Consider the following 17,963-nt stretch of genomic DNA (forward strand, 5'->3'; position numbering starts at 1 on the left):
AAGTGAAAGTTGTTTGGTAGCAGATATACTGAAGTGCCTGGAAACGAGGTTAGTAAAAGTCAAAACCATCTGCAGCTCCGACAGGTTTAGATCTCAACTAATTGGGGTAAATCGGCTTCTAAGCTTGTGTTCTTGCACAGATTTCCTACTATAAACAATTAATTTGCGTAGACAAGTGTTGCATGAACAGTATATCTTGGTGGGGACTTTAACCTGACTCTACTCTAACCCATGCGAGCTTGTGTGGGTTAAGGCTTGGTTTTAGAATTGTGGTTAGAATCAGGTCATGACTTTGTTTCTTTAGATCATAGCATGATGTACTGCCTTTCGCCTGCTTCACTTTGCCAGACAGGTTCTATTTAAGTGATTCCTTGATTCATCGAATCTAGCAGTAATTAGGCTTCAGTGTGGGAAGTGAAACTGAATCATAATCAGAATATTTTATTAATATCTAAGGAAAGGGCCAGGTGATATTGGATAGGACTCTTAATTTTAATTAAGAAAATCATCAGTTAAAAACTGCATTTTGTATTTACTAAAGTTATCTTAATCTAGAATTAAAATTTGATAATCTGAAACGCATGACCAATATGCAACAAAATTAGAAATGAAATACAAAGCACTATGTATCTTCAAATTCACGATGTCACTGGAAGCCCAAACCGGGAAATATTTATAGTGACTGACAATTGTGTGAGGCAAAAAAAACCCTGATTTTTAATGCACTGCCACAGCATATATGATGACATGTACCACAGTTCAGGTCAACTGCACCAAAGGTTTGCCCTCAGAACACTGTTAGTAATCCTGGGGGATCAATTCACGGTGTCCAACATGATTGATGAAAAAGTGACAGGGATGCTCCTGGCTGCATTTATGACCTGGAAAAGCCTACTGTTCTGGTGCTCATCTTCATCTTTATTTCAGCTATACAATTGTAAATTTTCAGTGTACAGAAAAAAAAAATCTGTTTGGTTTCTGGATTACAGCCAGAGATTCAACTCTCATCAGCTCAACTTGAAGCTTGGGTTAGTTTGACACAAGTTGATAATTGTCCTTTTTGCAAGTTTGAACTTCATGAAAATTAAATATGTATGAGGAAGTAGCAGGACTTCCAGGAAGTCATCTAACATCAGCAGGAGTGCTACAGGTCAAGTACTACTGCATAAGGATACCTTTCAGCCATTTAGGAGATAGTAACTACCTTTAAACAAGGCAATGATTTTGTTTTTTATCAGCAGAGCTGAGGAGCTTTATGACTGAACCTCATGACTAATAGCATTAATAGAGTTGTAGTTAAAAAACTGTTTATTTACCTTAAACACAGAAAAACTAAGAACTGTAAATTATTCCCCCAATTCTGTCTACAGTCTCCAAATAGAGTGTTTAATGCTGTACCAACAGTTCCTCTTCCTTTCCATCTTTACTACTCTCACCACTCAAATCCAAATGTGTCCAACTGTTCCATCCTCAAACTCTAAACATTGTCTCCTTTTCCTTCATCCCTTTTCTTTAACTTCTGAAGTCTCTTCCTCCCGCTAAGAGACATCTCCAATGAGTCATCTGTCTGGTAAACAACCAAAAAAAAAAGAAAAAGAAAAAAAAGGGGAGCAACTTTTTCATGTCCCTAGACAACACTGTCTTTCTTCTTCTTGTGTTTCAAAGTAAGGAAACTGTTGCAGTTATTCCACACTGACGGTCGTTCTGTTTTCCCACATGACTGCTGAAAAACTGCCTCATCCATCACTTTAAATACCCTCATATCCACAGCCCACAAGAGATTGCACATCTTTATATATATAGCCATATATGTGTGTGTGTGTAAACATTTCCTATATGTTTTGCCTCCATGATCACACAATACAGAAATGATGCTATCATTATTATGTTAATTTTTTTGTGCCTCACACAATTGTTACAGGCACTGGCCGGTGAAACAATAACATTTCTATTTTCATCATAACTTGAAATATGCCCTGCATGTACACTGGGCTTTTAGCAATTTGCAGACTTAATCAGTTATATAACTGCTAAAAACTCACCACAATGCAGGCAACTGAATCAGTTTTCCATAGAGTGCAGTACTAAACGAAGGGATGATGGGGATGAGAGGTAAAAAAGATCCTTTATCCTGGCATGTCAACCCTGCCTGGAACCCAAACACCTGCAAAGACATAAAGGCAAAGAAATGAAGGGAGAAGACAGAGGGGAACTAACACGCTGAAAAAACACTGAGGAATTCACAAATACATTGGGAGAAAAAAAGAAGATGATCATGTGATAGGATCACACCAGCACACACCAGACCCATAACATGCAGACCAAACCCACAGTCAACCTTGGCCTTCATTTTGACCTTAAATATTTGTGACATTATTTCATCGACAAGTCTCCATAGACAGACCTATAAAAATGTGTCAAGGTACTCAAAAGCACATGTGTGGTAGTCCTTGTTACAGTAGGCTTCTCCACAAAATTTGCACTGATTAAATCTATATTCAGTCAGCCAAATAGCCCACATTTTTCCAGCATGGAGAAAGTTTTGGTTTGTCTTTTGTCCCCTAATTATAAGATTTAAATAAGATGCTGCATGATTTCATAATTATTAAATTATGGAAAAAGTACTTCTAAAGTAGGTGGCAGAGGGTGTCTCTAGGAGGAGGTTATGACAGTTTTACCAGCACCAGATATACTATCTTGGCTGGAATTTCTTTTTTTAAATGTCCAGTTTGGTGGACTTATGGCCCCCAATACAATCCAGACACTCTTTAATGAGAACACATTTAATATACAGTATTTAGCATATTTAACACCCCAACTTTCATTTCCTTTGACCCTTACTACACAATTTTGAGACAATCTTGGACATTGCAGCACTATCCCGCTGAACATAATCTGTCCATATGGAACTGTATACCAGCCACAGTACTCCTCTCACAACAACAGCTGGTTTTACAAAATAAAAATTATAAAAAGGTTTACTCTCTTGAATTTGCATTAAACCCAATTTAACTTTTTAGCCTGTACTTGACCTGTCACAGTTAATGGGGATAGGGTTAATAATGAGTCTTTATCACTTTTTATCTGGCTACAGTAACAAATATATGAATGTACAAAGTAATGTTTTATAAAAAAGATAAAAAATGATAAAGACAGCAACAGTACTTAGAAAAATAAACCACTGTCTAACTCTGCTGTTTGTCATAGCAGGCGTGGGTCTCACAATCTCATTCTCATTATCTAAGCTCCTGGAAGCCACATATAATATACTCCCAGCCCAGTGTTTACATACTGTTGATAGCACATAGTGGTAAAGTCCTGTTTAATATTGGAGGTAAGAGATGATGGCTGGGCCTAGCTGTCCAGCATCCAGCTGCTGTAATGGTGTACTAGATCATTTTTCTGTGTAGATCAACAAGCCAGCAGACAAAATGCTGGAAAACAATAATTTATTTATAATAGGACAAATGGCCTATGGCTCTAATATATCAATTACTAGATAAAGATGTAGACATAAAAAAGTCACATTTAAATTCAATTGCCCACACAAAACACTCAGCTTTCTATTGGAAACTAGATTTCTGATCGCTATTCAGCAGTTTCAGTCCCGATTCAAATAAACCAAACTTTAACATGACCATTAACTTCTGTGGTCTCTTGTTAAGCAACCAGACTGACTTAAAGCTTTTGCCTGCAATCATGTAAAAGTAGGACAATGGCTAACACTACCCTCAACACAGATACCTAAGCTCTGACAGCCAGCGTCAATAAAACACAGATTTAGATAAGCCTTAGTTTATACCCTTTTCAAATCACTTCCTGAATTGGGTGAATTGTAGCTAGAATGACCTCCACCCTGTCATGATCCCAGTGCAAAAACCCAGATGGAGACTGAGAACCTTAATGGTTACAGACAACGATTGGCTGATTGGTCACAATGATCCTTGGCCACTGACCAGATGACTGTTAACCCTGCAGTGACCCTGTGATAAGGACTACCAGCATGACGTACAGTAAACATCCTGCCTTAAAAACACACTGAAGCAATACCAGGCCAGAATGAAAAGATGACAAATTACACCCAATCTATTATCCAAACTCCCTAAAAAGTTGATTGGATTCTTTAGCAAAATCCTTTCTTTATTTTCTTTTGGAAATGTGTACTCAATGACAGACTAAGGACTTCAGGTAAACTAAAAATCAGAGGTTACAACCTGAAAACAAACCTAAAACAAAGTGTTTAAATTTATTTTACTTTAGCCATAGATTACTGGACATGGATAACTCTAGTATACAGGTTAAGAAGTCACACTTAGGTAGAAAACTACTATTTTCTGGAATGTTATATGCAGTTGTTTATTGCTCATCTTATGATGCTAGGCAACATGATAAAAGCTTGGCTGACAAATAATCTTGTCCCGTGGTTTAAAACGATTAAGAAAATGAAGCTTTTGTCTTTTGGTCCCAACTTCAAATTATAGTACTACCAACTTTAAATTTCAGTGACAGTGAATGTTATATTTTCATCTTCAAACTAGCAGCTAAAAATTGTAAAACCTTTATAGTAACAGGGGAATGTCACAGCTGCTTAATACAAGTCTCTTGCACCCTATTAGTTGGCAGATGAAGCAGACCAGAAATGTACTGGTGCTCATCAGGAAACTGAGTGCTGAGATTTTTATGACCAGGTGAAAAGGGTCATCAAGGTCATTAAAGAGGTTGGCCCGATCATTTCAAAGGGAAGATAAGATCACAACTGTGACTGACCAATTAGCATGCTATTGTGCACAAAAATCATACTCTAATAAATAGTAGATGCATCGTTTTGTTCAAACTGAAACATAATAAACAGAAAGACAAATGTATAATAAAATAAAATGAAAATACCAACAGAATCAAACCAAATGAGTCCTGGCACAGTACTGGTTTCCATATTTAAAATCATGAGACAAACAAGAGAACAAGTGTGCAATTTAAAACTGTTTTATTCAACTATAGTTTTTGGGGGGGGTTTGATAGCAACTGACATTTGCTTAGTTTTCATATATTGTTAATGAGCCTGATTGCCTTTAACTTAGCATCAACTGTGTCCTTAATGGCAACAAGAATGATCTTAATCTGAATCAAATTCAATTTCCCTTATATAGCACCAAATCACAACAATCAGATGACCTCCTGTGTTGAAACACTTGGTGACAGTAGGAAAGAAAAACACCCTTTTAACAGGAAGAAAATTCCAGAACCAGGCTCAGGGAGGGGCACCCATGTGCCACTACTGGTTTGGGAGTGAGGAGAAAGAATACTATAGAGTGCAGAATATTCTCATACTTGCCTTGAGGTAGAGGTGTGCATAGCAGTGATGTAGCAGGTTGTCAGAAGGCTGGCTGAGACTGCTGACAGTGGTTACCAGCTCTGGGGCATACATTGGCACAGAGTGTTCAAAATTCACCTTTTCCACTTGGAACTGTACTGAAGGTAGTGGGCGCACTGGCTGAAATTCTGCCACAGAGACCAGACATGGTGCCACCTGGACAGTTGAAAATATAGAAAGGTTTAACAATTATTGTCAGTGACAACAAACATGACACATATTGAACATACTGTTGTCCAAGTCAAAACCAACCAAACAACACCAACACCCGAGCAAAAATACTTCTACTTTGCATTAATTTCAATACTACAGTTTTCTTTTCAGAACAGTAACATCAGCTTTACACTTAACAACTCCTGTTCATCTCCTTCCACCTTTTCTTAATTTCAAACTTGGATTCTCAGTAAGGAGACTTGTCATTAGCCTAGAATGATGCAGCGGCTGTCCCTGTGTGTTTTGTCTTAAAGTGGTGCAGCTGCAGGTGGACTGGCCCAGTCCTCTACCAGCTCAGAAGCGATCAGAGTTCACAGAGCTTTTCCTTAGTTTGGAGAAAACGACAGTCAAAAGCCACCTGCCCTTATTCTTAGATTTTGTCCCCAAGCTAGCCATGCCATGATCAAAGCAATGTCTACTTATGGCTCTGTACCCAGCTATAGTATGCTGAGCAGGCTAGGTTAGTCAATCCTACGTACCTATATTTACCACATTCTGCATGTGCATTTATGTGACCAGGTTTTTGATATCGAGCTAAACAGATGCTCTCACATTATCTTATGGAAACTATCTCCCTGGTATACAGCACCATACCCTTTGCTTCCCTGTGTGAAAGCACATTCTACCAGGGGAATGGCAACATCACTGGCCCTTTTCATCATTTCAGGGTGTGCATCTATGTCCAACACTATATGTGTTCGACCAAGTGAACTGACTGAAAGGGAAGTGTTGTGTCTATAACTTCTGTTCTCTCAAGGAGAGGAACGAGGTATGACAGCAGGTTGCCCTGTCATGCAGCTGGACAAGGTGAACTGAGGGCTATCGAACTAAGGAATGACTGTGAGGATTGTACATGATCAGGTGGGGCTGTGCATATGCCATCGTAGGTCTTCTGACTTGATCTGGTGTGGTGTGAATTGAATTCACTGTTAGCACTACCTTGTGTCCCATGATGACAGGCATTAGTGTATGTAGGAGGTTGAACTCTGCCATTGAAACAGTGACTGAGACTTGGAACAGAGTGAGACAAGTGAGTCGAGTTGGGATGAATTCCTCCAAATGTGAGATCTCTTCTGGAGTAGCTGGACCACTGTTCTCTTCAGTCATTTCTGGAGAAATAATGCCACAATAACAAGAAACATGTTAGCTTAAAAAAAAAACTTAATATAATGTAGAGATAACATTCTAAATATTAATACTAAAACAGCTGTTTTTCTAACCATAAGAATGCAACCTGTAGTGCATTACATGAAATAATAGTAAGGGAGTGGGATAAGCCAAAGATATTTGGATTCGAGACCAAAACCGTTTTACAGTGGAAAGGGTTAGCTGTAAAGCACACCAATTTCTTTGAGTGGGTGCCGTTCCTCTCCAGCCACTGTGCTCCTCTCATAGCATTAAAACAACGAAAAGGTCTTTTCCAACAAAAACCACCAACTCAAACACTAAATAAAAGAGACGTGGACTATAAAAGTGCTGGCATCTACATGTGCTATTCATTACAATGGCTGTTTCCCAGTAGCATTCTTTTTGAACTATTTCATAAAACCACTCATTCTGTCAATAACCAAAGAAATACCCAAAGAGCCAAGAAAAAAAGCGAAATAAGTCAACGTGAACCAGAGGCTACTAAGATCCATACTCACAGTAAGGACTGACCAGCACAGTGATCCACTACACCAGGGTCAAAGGCAGACCAAACCTGAACCCTATGGCCTTGGGTCTGGTCCCACGTATGGGTCAGTGTCAGCTCTGTGGAGGTTCTGTTGGGCTACATTTCCAACTACAAGGTGGGCTCGGAATTTGATCTCAAAGCTGCTTTGATCTTTGTCCTAAAGCTACAACATTCAGCTTGATCTAGTACTGCTATGTCCAATCAATTCATATGCCAGGGCTCAAGTCAATACCCACAGTGAAAATTTAATTTACAACACAGATGGAACTCCCATGATACACAGAAACATGACTATGGATGCTAAAAATAATGGGAAAAGAAAACATAACATAACATAAGTATATTGTTGTTTAGAAATATCCTGTTCTAGCTCTAGTTCTCAAAGTCCTGTTACTTTTATTGTTCATTTATTGTTTTTAGACCATGTAAAGAACTTTTATCCAAATGAGCAAACTAAATGTAGTTTATCTTCTCAACAGGGCAACATGAAGCCAATTCAGCATCCATAGCTAGTTTGGGAAGGAAAGCTTTTTTTTTTTAGTTCTTGGCAATGAATATAAAAAGGAGAACAGAGAAAAAGGACAGGATAAGATGCTATAGATGCAAACTTTCTCCAATCAATAATACATACTAGATCTAATGTTTCTGACAGAGAAACACAGAGAAAGAGCTTTTATTTAAGGTACCAAACTGTTTAAACTGTTAGGTTCTGCATAGCTAAATTATAATTTATCGTATCAAAATGATGAATGGTTGCTATAAATCCTTCTGTAATAGCAACCTTGACTTCCTCTTATCTACTCTCAATCCGCCCCCCCCCCCAGAGGCTCCAACTATACTGACCCTTGAGAGTACAAACACTTATAGAAACAGGAAGGAACACGCTGACCTACTCCGCTTCAGACAAAAACTGCTACAGTAATTACACCATCGTCTATTATCTATCACAGATGCTGAAACAACCGAAACCTACGGATGTTATCATTTCACAAAAATCTTTTGCAAAAGAGTTATTGCTACAGATATTACATACAGACACACATTCCATGTTCTTTCACAACATCCCAGGGATGAGCTCATCAATAGCTGTGCAGGGATGATCACTAACAAAAGGTGTTTGGCTTAACCTCCCTTATGTGGTTCAAAAGGTCACTACTTTCATGTACAGCTGTGTGTTGAAGAATGGGTTGTGCAAGGAAATAACAATGCGATGAGAATATTATAAAGTGAAAACTGTTACAGTTTCTGGTCACTGAAAAGTATGACAAGAGATGTGAGTAAAATACCAGACCAGAGAAGGTATATTTTTTAATTATATATTTGTATAATTTTGATCTCTGACCTCGCTGCGCTTTGCAGTAGGGTTCATACTCGTGGTCCATGGCACAGGTGACCATCTTGAGAATGCGATGGATGGCGCTGCTATGCAACCTGATGTCTAAAGGTCCTACCACCAGCCTCTTGATGGAGGTCTCTTGAACTGCAGGCACTATCTCTTCCATGCTCATCCCAGAGAAATCCTGAGAGCCTACAAGTGGAAATACACATATATACATAACCTGATTAAAATATATAATGTATGTACTTATAAACTTAAGGACTCTTGTCTCAGTCAACAAAATTAAAACATATTTTCAGCTTTCATACATATAAGGTCTGTTTGTTTTACATTAATATTTAGCCAGAAACATTTTCCCATATCTCATTTCTTAATGAAGTATAAATATAGACTATTGTCATCTGGCATAAACCCAAAAAAGATAGATGTAGTGTAATGCAGCAGCAGGAGGCAGCTCACATAGCTGTGACCCACAGAAATGATGAATATTCCAAATGTCCACTTCCCTCCAACAGCTGTCCCTTCATTCATCGCAGGCCCCTGTTCCAGAGGTCCACTTAAAAGACTCAACTCTCTCGCAATAAAAAGGCAGAAATTAAAAATAAAGGAAGGGGGTGGATGAATGGCAGTGAGGGAGGAAAAGGACAAAGGGTCACAACTGGCTTTATTCCATTTACATTCCACCACTGTGCTGAACATTAGTACAGCTCAGAGTCAACAATGCGAATGTAACTCTTTTTTTTTTATTATTTCAAAGCAATGAGGGTGTAACTTCCACTAAATTTTGGAAATTTAAAAAGAGCAACAGGCAATGCCACTTCCCCTTCCCTTCTGTGAGATTTGGTTGCAATGGATTAAGCCTAATATCGACCATATGGCTGCAGTTAGAACGCTCATTGGAATGACGAGGAGGCTGAAATTAGGAGGATTTAGACTATTTAAAAGTGTCTCAATTTCCAAAGATTATAAAAAAATGTTTTTAATCTGCAGCGTGACTCTAATGTGAAGTCAATGGTAAGAGTGACCTGGGTCGGTTACTATTTCAGTTGACTCAGAGTTTATGTTAGACCTGTGGCAATGCAGACTAATTTGTTTAGTTGACACTGGATCTGGTCCGTATCCGTGAAGAACAGAAACACTAACAGAAAAGAAGCATTCCAACTGGCAAGGGTAACCACAGCCATCCCAAAGAGACTGACACTTATCCTGCTGTCAGAAATGACTTTGACAGCTCAGAATGACAGTATCAATGTTTTTTTTAATTTAGATTATTATCTGTAGATGACAGCAGCTGAGGAAACAATAGCCAAGTCATGAAAAGCTAAAATGAAACACAAAAAAGAGGGAGGTACATAGAACAACACAGGTGACATACTCCATATGAATAAATAAATACCTTTTGAGTTATTGAGTTTGTTTAACCAAAGCCAGTCATTTCTACTTTATAAAGCATGATAACCTAATAGCATTTGCATATCAATCACGGCCAATAAAACTGAGCTATTATATTTTTTCACATTTTAATTAAGAAGTTAGCATTTTGGACTGAAGGAAGCATTATTTATCTCTCAATGTGATTGTCAGAAATTCCTAACTTGGAAAAACAACACTTAAAGTTGCAACTAAAGAATGAGGAACGCTGTCTGTCTTAAGGCTTCTGCCAGGAAGAGTGACATCTAATTAGGCAAGAGAGGTCTATTCACTTTCTCAAGAGCTTACAGGTAAAGAGACAGAGGGAAAACAGTGTTTCAACAAGCACCAGGGAGAGAGAAACTCAAATATGTGTCAACACAGACTAAACACTTCTGACAGTTGCCCTCCAGGTAAGTTTAGGGTGAGAGTGAGGACAGAAAGGGTCAAGGACCAGGTGGCTGTGACTGAAACAAGACAAGCTCTTTCTTCAAGTCTCCATGGGGCTTGTTTGACAGGGAGGAGAGACGAAAAGAGATGGAAAGAGCGAAAGAGCGAAAGAAAGAAAGAAAGAAAGAAAGAAAGAAAGGGTGAACCAGGCAGAGAAAATGGGAACATGACAGATAAAAAGAAAAAGAGAGAAGAGGTGGCAAGGTGACCAAACAAGCTCTGCAAGAGAGAATGAACTAGAACAATACCTTTGCCACTGCTGTCCTCCATTGTGTAGAGATAATCCATGTAGAAAGCACCGAAACGGTGCATGCCCGCTATCTCTGTATAGGTCTCCTGTCAAACAAAAGTAGAGCTGGGTAAATATCGCAGTAAGGGAGCAAACAAGCAGATAGCCTTAAAGAGTGGCAATGACTGGGGTCAAGGGAGATATGGTGGTGGGGGTCAAATTAGAGATAAAGAGTTACTAAGCACTGATCCACTTAGCTGGATATTTAGAGGGTCTTTTGTTTATTTGTTTGTTTTAGGGAAGTCCGTAATATTACCTGTATTAAAAAGTGCTAACTTAGTCTGGTTTCTTTGACTGATTTTTTCGTGCAAAAAGCAGTACGTTCAGTCATAATAACGACGCTTAAATAAGGAATTGACCAGATACCAAGTCTATTATTTATTGAGTAAAAGGCTACTGATAAAAGAAATTGAAAGTTTCCTCATTCAGCTGGATATATGCCAAAGGAAATATATATCTTATCTACTTGATGATAAGACTTTTTCCTAACAAATCAAAGCTGTATGACTGTGATTACGGTTGATGTGGTCATTATGAAAATTGTGAAATGTTATTCATAATTTATTGTACAAGCTATTAATAGCACACAATGAACCCGTAAGCAAAAAGTCTGCAGAACATAATGAGTTATTCATAATAACAATGAGTTTGTAACTAAGTTACACAACAATTGATTTAATGTTTTAAAAAAAACTATTAAAAAAATTAGAGGAAGACCTCATCAGTTTTGTTTTTTTGACCACACAGGGCCTACAGTCCATGCAAAGAAGAACATAGTGGACACATAAAGACATATACACCCCACTGAGAAAAATCCCAGCTGGTCACATCAAGGCATCACCTGAGTGACAAAGCTAACTACTAAAGCATTCTTACATAGCCATGCTATTTATTTTAGGTCATTATTTACAAATGAAAATGAGATATAGGATAAAAACATCCAATTTATCTCATTTTAACTACCTGGGAGTTAGTGTATCAGTCACGGCTCATCATCATTAGTCTGCAGGTCAAGAACAACTGACCTTGTCTTCCACAGTATTTTTATATTTCTACACCACACTAAACCACTGATAAACAGTCAGAATGAGTGAGCAAGCAGGAAATTGAGAGAAAGAATTACACAGGCCCCCTTTACACATTTAACACCCCACCCCAAACTTGCCCACAGTTTCTCTAAACAGAGATTTCAGACTAGCCTTATCAGACTGGCAGGTTAATGAGTAATATTTATTAGGAGGTCCCTAATAGCTCTTGCATTCTTATGGATCAAAGCCATGCTGGTTTCAAAACCACTAATGAATAAACATTGAAACCTCTGAGTTGTAGGCTTTATGCATGAAGAGATGGATGGCTGGATTTCCAAACAATTGCATCATCGAGGGTCATGAATATTTCAAAGTAGAGTCAACACTTGAGCTGCAAAGGCTGATGAAGTGAGCTGAGAGCTATCAGAATGATGGCTTCAGCAGCACTACTTAGACAACCAAAAGATTCCTCTACTACACTAAATTAGTATTACTATTTTTTAATAGATCAATTACTGCATTTTGTCCATCTATCCCAGAAAAAGGCAGTAATTTCCACTTTGGTTTTTTTTCTGTTGGGGGGGGGGGGCTAATATTTTTGGGTAAAATAGCACAGACTTCTGGTTATTGTGACCTTGTGATTAGCAGCATCCAAGATAAACTCAGCCCTGACTCCATTGTTCTCTGGGCTCCGATAGTCAAAAAGAGAGTTGGTGAGATACGTCATTCCTTTACTACTGAGACTGTCCCCACAGCTGAAGAACACTGCATCCTGTACACAAAATGACAAATTCAAAGACAAATGTGAATAGCAAAGAGGACACGTTTCAGGCTGAAGAAACAATACAATCCATACAACAAACAAAATTCAGAAAGATCTTTTAAAATAAAATGTTTATATACTCATCAAACACCTAAAAAGCAAAATCTGATAATTTATTTCATATTCATAAAAAAGGGAAAAAGCTCAGTTGACCCCATTATTGATTTAATATAGCAAAAATGCTAATTTTGTTAATATATATATTATAACATATTATATTATATTCCGTTCTATATATTTTTTAAAGGGGACCTTGAATTTGTTTTTTAGTAAAGTTCATCACAAGATTTTAACCTCTTCCTGACACTGGAGGCTGCTGGGACATTGCTTGAGTGTTTGGGGCTTTTTAAATTCTTTTAATATTTCTCAAAGTTCCTAGAATTTTAACTCTCAGTTAATATTAATGTGATCTTTTACAAATACTTTGTTCACCTCTTCACGGCGGTTCATGTTTTCCTCAAAATCTCGTACACCCATGATGCTTTTCAGGCAAAGTGCCCGACATCCCACAAAACCGATTTGGCAATCAAAGAAGGGCTCCCCCATCATGAGCACCTGAAATAAAACCCAAAGAAAGACTCAGCTCAGATTTAACACCAAGAACACAGTGGACACAGTGTGCATATTGTGTGTGTGTGTGTGTGTGTGTGTGTGTGTGTGTGTGTCTTTGTCTTTTAATAGAATAATTGATTATAATCAACCATAATAACTTTACTAAATGATGAGGGAATTTATTTGTTAATCTGCAGAAGTCTCTGCCAAGAGAACACCAGGCATCTATGGGCCTTAAAACAATCCACTGACACCAATGGGAATAAACAACAGAAGACTTCAATAATTCACAGATGTTCTTTGACCAACTTAACTACTAAATTATTATAGATTTTAAATGTATAATGTAGTGTTGACAAAATAGTGGATACCAAGACTTGTCATGCTATACTGGTTTGTGGTTATATTGAGGTTGCGGGCTCATTTTGTCATGATTTAAAAAAAAAAAAAAAAAGCAAGGCAGCTTCTCTTTTCGACTGAGAGTGATGCATATTTCAGTGCAGTAGCAGTCCAGCAGCTACTACAACCACAAAGGTGTGGTTTTCCCTCTTTTCTCTCTGTGTCTTTGCTTTACCCAGCAGATAGCTAAACAGAGAATCTAATAAAACATTTTATGTTTCCCCATACAATTATTATAAGGCCTAGTTTCCCCTTTTTTGCCAGACGCCCCCTTTCCTTTCAACACTCATATTTAGTTCTAGTTCAAGCTGCTCGACTTCTCTCGTTGAGACTAGGCATAAATTATAAAAATTGGAACTGGAAAACTCTGTTTTTCACACCTGGTAGAAATCTCAGGGGCACAAAACCCCTTTCTTACTCCAACCAGGTAATCAGAGAAAAGGGTTTAAAACTATTCTCTATGAGGGAAAATGGGTAAATGATCAGATGTGAGCTTGATTCAGACTCCGGTGTGTGTACAAGAAGCTAAAGATTAGTGAGTTGACAAGGCTTCGTTCATGTACTCATGGAGAGATTTAACAGGAACTTCAGCCAAACTGTGACTAATGAGTAAGTAACTAAATAGTATCTTTACTGATCTTCCCATGCCGTGATAGATAACAAAGTTCAGAGTGGATAATAGTAAATGCCACTGTTGTGGAACAATTCATGGTGGGGGCTGAAATCTACATCAGGATAAAAACGTCACATTTTCCTTAAGAATAAATGCATAGCATTTACTTTCTTTTCTCTCATTTCTACAATGACAACATCAATTAAAAATTACAATATGGAGATAACTGATTAGCTAAAAATTGTAACAGTTTAGTGTAACTGAGTATAGTAAAATTCATATCTATCTCCGTTCAGCCCCACAACAATGCACTACATCACAAATGATAGGGGAAACTATAAACTTACCTCAATCGTGATTCCCTCTTGCTCTAGACACAGGACTTCCTTGGATTTGACCTTTTGAGGACTATAGTAGCTACTCTCTGACTGGGTCTCTGTCAACTAAGAGAAAAATAAAAATAAAAAGACTAAATATAATTTATACATAAACATGAAAAGTACAAGAAAAGAATAATAATTAATTTTTTTCCATCTTCTTTTTTTTTTTTTTAATTAAACAGTAATATACTTGGTGTCCCCAAAAAATGAAAGTATTGGATGATGAATACTGATGTCTTAAATAGTTCACCTGCCGTGATTTGGCAGGATCAAAAAAGAACTGCAGCAATAAACTTGAAATAATAAAATTAGATGAGAGAAAGGCCAGTTTATTCAAAATGTTAGCCGAGGACATTAACGGTTTCACCTACAGTTAAAACAAATGCATGATTTGAAAAATAAGCAAAGGTTTTGTGAAGAACTAGAGAAAAATAATGGTTAAAACCACCAACAACGGCATCCAAACAAGATTTTCTTAGATTAGAGACTAGATGCTAGCTGTAGTACTGTTTGGATTCCAAGAACATTCATCAACCCACAGGACATCCCCTCCTTGCTTTTGGAGGAGACTCTGGCCTTAGTGGGATGACTATAAAACTATGACTAAAGCGATTCACATACCAAGGGGAAAATGAAATGTGCAATTTATTGTATTTGTAAACTGACTATAAAAGGGGAATGGTTCAGCAGAATATTAATTTTGGTTGTTGAGTAATAGTGAAAGTAGAGAGGAAGAGAGAAACTGAGCACCTGGTCAAAACAGACCAGGCTTAAGGGCCACTGGGGAATTTCTCACTCACTTCTTTGGCTTAATAATTCAAACAGTGATGTAGCCTGGCCAGTATGTATGCTGTTTTGGAGTTGAGCACTATGATCACACAGGTGTGAAATATCCCCGCTCTGTGAATACAATCAATGTCTGCCAGCTAAGAATATATGTATTGCACCACACAAGCTCATGAACATATCTCCATATATCTTTAAGTAGAGCTGAGAAGAATTGCATGACAGCCAGCAGACAGAGAGAGCACCTGGTCAAGACTAGTCGGCCAGGGTGAGAAGGGTTCAACGCAATGCTTCTGAGGTTGGCTACTTTCAAAACAGTGGGTGTAGTGCAGAATGTGCAGACCCTAACCCATTCAACAGGAAGCAGGTGTAGAGGGAAAAGCAGCTGTGCCCTATTATCCATACTGATGGAGCAGACTCTCTCGCCCTCATTCCCTTCCCCTTTTTTCAATTTTGATGGTTTAATCACGTGCAGGGGCCACCTGACTCCAACCTGAGAGTCCCAGTGAGTAATGGCAAGATCTGTCTGCCCAGATCAGCGTACAGTGGCACTGACAGTAAATCACTGCAAATTAGCAGACAAACCTTATGAATGTACATCCAATAAGAATATAGAAGTTCTCAATCTAGTCTGTTGGGGCATTTCTGACTGTACCCAAGTCTGAAATGACACAGCTGACAGAAGACGGGTTAGTAGCACAAATACACAAAGCTGCGGCTGCCAATATCTTTCCTATAAAGTCCCATTTATTATAATTTAGAGTAGAATGCAATCAAATTATTCTCTATGAGGTATCTTTAAAATGTAAAAACAGTAAACACTGTCCTTGTAACATGGATCGATCACTGGTTTGGTTTTAAAACCAACTGTGGAAGCAACTGAATTCGACTATTGGCTCTATAATTAAGAGAAACAATCTAAAGAAACAATGTTTCTTCAAATGAAAAATGGCACGAGGTCTGGCATGTAATGAGAGTTTGGCAAGTATGCAAAAGTAAAAGAGGGGAACAAATGGTCAGTGCTAAACTATGCATTATGTGAGTAAAAGTCATTAAATTACACTGCCAATGTTTCTAATCAAAGAGATCTGAGGAGTAATGCGTCAGCAATCTAAAAATACCTCTCTGATTTCACATTCATGTCAAACTCAGGTTGAAGCAGTGGCTGTTCAAAGACATGAAAATTCCTTCATACTAAATACTTCCTTGTAGGAAAGAGACAAGAACGCTTTAAAAACCATCCTTTCAGCTGTGTGCAATTATTGCAGACGAGAGGCAATTAATTGATTAAAAGAACTCAAACAATACAGGAACAATTTAAACATTATTAGAAAAACACCAAAGTCTGTTTGGCCTGAGACAAACCTCCCCTTTACTGATCACACACCGTCAAGTAATATACGCTCTCGCACACAAACGCATGCACGCACACACACACACACACACACACACACACACACACACACACACACACACACACACACAAGACCAGTAATGTGATCTAAAGTGCCTGAATCTGACAGGAAACACAGATGAATTCCAACTATTCTGAGTGAGCAGGCAGGATTAAAGCTTGGGGTCCATTTCTGAATAGTCATCATACCATGTATAATGTTTAAAACATTAATGTGACCCGAGACGCTAGTTAGCGGTTATACTGCCCTCCCCTATACCGCACACAGAAACACAAAGAGGATTAGGGCTTCCTGAGGATCAAGCAGTTTTTGAGACTTGAGATGAAACTGACCATTAAATTAAAATATGCAACTGTGTGGTGGCCAGTGAGAGTGACAATAATGCACTGAAGACAAAAAAATTCTAATTTAAAGGCATCCTAAATGTAGAAATCATAACAGATTCTTGACAGATTGGTTCTTTTACACTGGCAGAGTGGTAAAAAAAAATTACCTCATATCCGAAATGTACGAAAAGCAAGTCCCCCCCAGTGAAAGCTTTCAATGTTAAAATAAGTTAACAGAAGTAAAAGGATTATTCAAGGGTAAGGAGTATGGTTTTGAGCTCGGTGCATATTTTCTCTCTTTGTAACAACTGTGATGTAGGGGGGGGAAAAACAGAGATGCAGATACTGATAAGGCTGAAAGTAAGGATTGTGGTTGCTTTATTGACAGGTGTGCCACAGGCAGCTGTAGCCACAGGCAGCTGTCTGATAGGCCTCACCTTCAATATTTCGAGTGACTAAAATAAACCTCTCGACCCTGCTCGCGATGTTGGTGCAGTTTGGAGCATTTATCTGGAAAAATATATAGGTTCCTGTGTGGCACGGATCATAAAGGAGTTTGTGTTTCATTTCTGCCAAGTGAAATTCTAGTATTTTACTTGACTATACTCAGCGCTAACTAGCCAGTATCCGGGTCTGTGCATTGCACCCATACAATTTATGAATCCAACATCGAAATATGGTTACTTTGGCTCCAAAAGAGCCAAAACAGCTTAAACTGAGGCTTTAAAATTGAGACTACAGAAGCCAATGGGTTACATATAGTCCATGACCCTTCATGGTCAGTACTTAGTAAAACCTCCTCTAGGAAAATATCCTAGCTTGTAAATACTTTTTGTAGTTGTGAGGAGTCTTTCATTTCTTGTTTATGGGATTTTCTCTTATTCTTGTTTCAAA

General features: G+C 38.1%; 1 protein-coding gene across 3 annotated transcripts in view; it reads right to left on the reverse strand.

Annotated features, from left to right (window-relative positions):
- The window catches only part of vps13b (vacuolar protein sorting 13 homolog B), a 297,571-nt gene that overhangs the window by 241,385 nt on the left and 38,223 nt on the right, over positions 1–17,963 (reverse strand). For all 3 annotated transcript variants that reach the window (XM_085290668.1, XM_085290669.1, XM_085290667.1), the window contains 8 exons: positions 14,510–14,605; positions 13,031–13,153; positions 12,410–12,547; positions 10,707–10,794; positions 8,602–8,787; positions 6,524–6,693; positions 5,333–5,527; positions 2,043–2,164 (listed from right to left, as the gene is read on the reverse strand). In XM_085290668.1, the coding sequence (XP_085146794.1) occupies positions 2,043–2,164; positions 5,333–5,527; positions 6,524–6,693; positions 8,602–8,787; positions 10,707–10,794; positions 12,410–12,547; positions 13,031–13,153; positions 14,510–14,605 (1,118 nt within the window). The remainder of the gene's footprint in view (positions 1–2,042; positions 2,165–5,332; positions 5,528–6,523; positions 6,694–8,601; positions 8,788–10,706; positions 10,795–12,409; positions 12,548–13,030; positions 13,154–14,509; positions 14,606–17,963) is intronic.

The sequence above is a fragment of the Mchenga conophoros genome, linkage group LG11 (genome assembly GCF_057382185.1).
Source record: "Mchenga conophoros isolate Kocher_MC1m ecotype Shallow Benthic linkage group LG11, M_conophoros_male_GT1.1, whole genome shotgun sequence".
Lineage (NCBI taxonomy): Eukaryota > Metazoa > Chordata > Actinopteri > Cichliformes > Cichlidae > Mchenga > Mchenga conophoros.